The sequence below is a fragment of the Pteropus vampyrus genome, unplaced genomic scaffold (assembly GCF_000151845.1).
Source record: "Pteropus vampyrus isolate Shadow unplaced genomic scaffold, Pvam_2.0 Scaffold1, whole genome shotgun sequence".
NCBI classification, from domain to species: Eukaryota; Metazoa; Chordata; class Mammalia; order Chiroptera; family Pteropodidae; genus Pteropus; species Pteropus vampyrus.
In genome coordinates, this window is record NW_011888782.1 from 7,165,743 (window position 1) to 7,167,741 (window position 1,999).

General features: G+C 37.7%; 1 protein-coding gene across 1 annotated transcript in view; it reads left to right on the plus strand.

Moving 5' to 3' along the window:
• Positions 1-1,999, plus strand: part of KAT2B (lysine acetyltransferase 2B) — a 65,374-nt gene that overhangs the window by 33,134 nt on the left and 30,241 nt on the right. Inside the window, exon 7 of the mRNA XM_011354901.2 lies at positions 1,307-1,413. Within this exon, the coding sequence (XP_011353203.1) occupies positions 1,307-1,413 (107 nt within the window). The remainder of the gene's footprint in view (positions 1-1,306; positions 1,414-1,999) is intronic.

The window sequence follows — 1,999 nt, forward strand, 5'->3', positions numbered from 1 at the left end:
TTTTGAAATTTTTGAAATTTTTTGAAATTTTACAGTTTTAGAGAAGGGATAGTGAGCTTATAATAGCTAACCTTTATTACATCATTACAGTATAAACTTCATAAAGTCCAGGTGGTGGTTTTGTTCGCCCTGTCCTTCTAGTACCTAACATAGTGCCTGGTTTGTGGTAAGTGTTCAATCAGTATTTGATGAGTAAATGAATGGAACATTTACTAGAGGTCAGGCATGCATATTAGCTTATCTCTCACTACCATTCTGTGTAGGAATTACTGTTGATATTTCCATTTTATAAAAGAGGAAACTGAGGAAGAGGAAAGTTAAGAACTTGTTTCAAGATCATACAAATTATAAGTAGTGAGCTTCACAGATTGTGGAGCCCAAGATCTTAGCCATTATTCTGTGATCCTCCACTAGAATTAATGTGCCTTAAAAGAGGCTTGCAGGAAGATATTTCAGTACCAGAAGTGTCGATTTGTGTTGATATATTAACCATAGTTCTTCAATTTTGATGTCTGTAAGAACTGTCTAAGGTACTTACCAACATTTAGTTCCCCAGGTCCATTTTCAAAGACTCTGGTTTGGTAAGCCTATGTGGAGTTTGGGTAGAGTTATTTTAGACAAGGTCCTCAGGTAATTTCTATGGGTTCTCAGAACTTGAGATCCATTTGGTTTATAGCATGACAGGAAGTATAATTTAGTAATTAATTACTGGTTCAGTCTTGGCTCTGAGTTTATTAGCTATGGTAAGCGGAAGATAGTTATTTAACTTCTCTGTGCTTATGGTTTTTCATTTGTAAAGTTATGAAGATCAAGCGAGTTAAAATACATCAACCACTTAGAACAATGTCTGTCATATGTGTGTGATAAATAAAAATAAAATATGTAAGTCACTGAGTTGATGTAAGGATTCAATAAGTTCTTAGAACAGTGCAGGCACATAAACTCGATAAATGTTGGCAGAGTTTGTTATAGTAATGACAATGATAATGACAGCTACCTGGAGGGCTGAAATCTTGCTCTGAGACTCACTGAAGAGGACTTGGGGGAATGCATTTCCACTGGTATAAAGCTCTTTTGTAGTCTGTGTGGTGTCAATCTATGTAGAGTCAAAAGAAAATAAATTTGTATAAATGCATTTTTATATTTGAGTATACCAGGGCTGCCCAGCTACATCATCTACTAGCATATTTCTGAGTTGAAGGTGAGATGCTGATGTTTAAGTGATTGCCATAGATGGTTAGGATTTTTGTCTCTCTGGTAGAACGTTAGTGTTTGATCTTGCTATTGTTTTTACTCTCCTGTCTAGGTTTCTGTCCATGTTAGAAGAAGAAGTTTACAGTCAAAACTCACCCATCTGGGATCAGGATTTTCTCTCGGCGTCTTCCAGAACCAGCCAGCTAGGAATCCAAACAGGTAAAAAATTTTTTACGTAAATCAGAGAACAGCCAGGAAGTGTTACTCACAGCTCACTCTGCATTTATTTGTGTTTTTCATCAAGAAATTGAAGACTGAATCCAGCAAAAAAGTAAACACTTTGGCAGATTTTGCATCTGCATCTCTATTAATGAGGAGAGCAGGTGCAAATCAAACAAGCAAAACAACTATTACTTCTACTATTGGATTTGCTTAGCTTGCACAGTACAGTTTTTTGAGAGGTGTAAAATACCAGGCAGCTCGGCTCTATAGTCAAATGCTGGCTCTTTTTAAAAAGATGCTGATAGTCTCAGTCAATGGCCAGAGTGGCCTAGGAATCAAGTCTCAGTCTGGTTTCTGAATTCATGACGTCTGTTCTATGCATCGAGTTCCTATCATGGATAATGATAGGATGGTGAGCAGAAGACAGCAACCTTGAATCTCAGGACATGAAGAACTTCCCAGTGGGGCCAGGACACCTTTGCCATTGTTTTGAGTCAGCCAGTGGCATCATCTACCATTTTGTGAGGACAGAGGGCATGTAACTTCTGAGTCACACTGATCCCAGAGAGAGGATATGAATTTG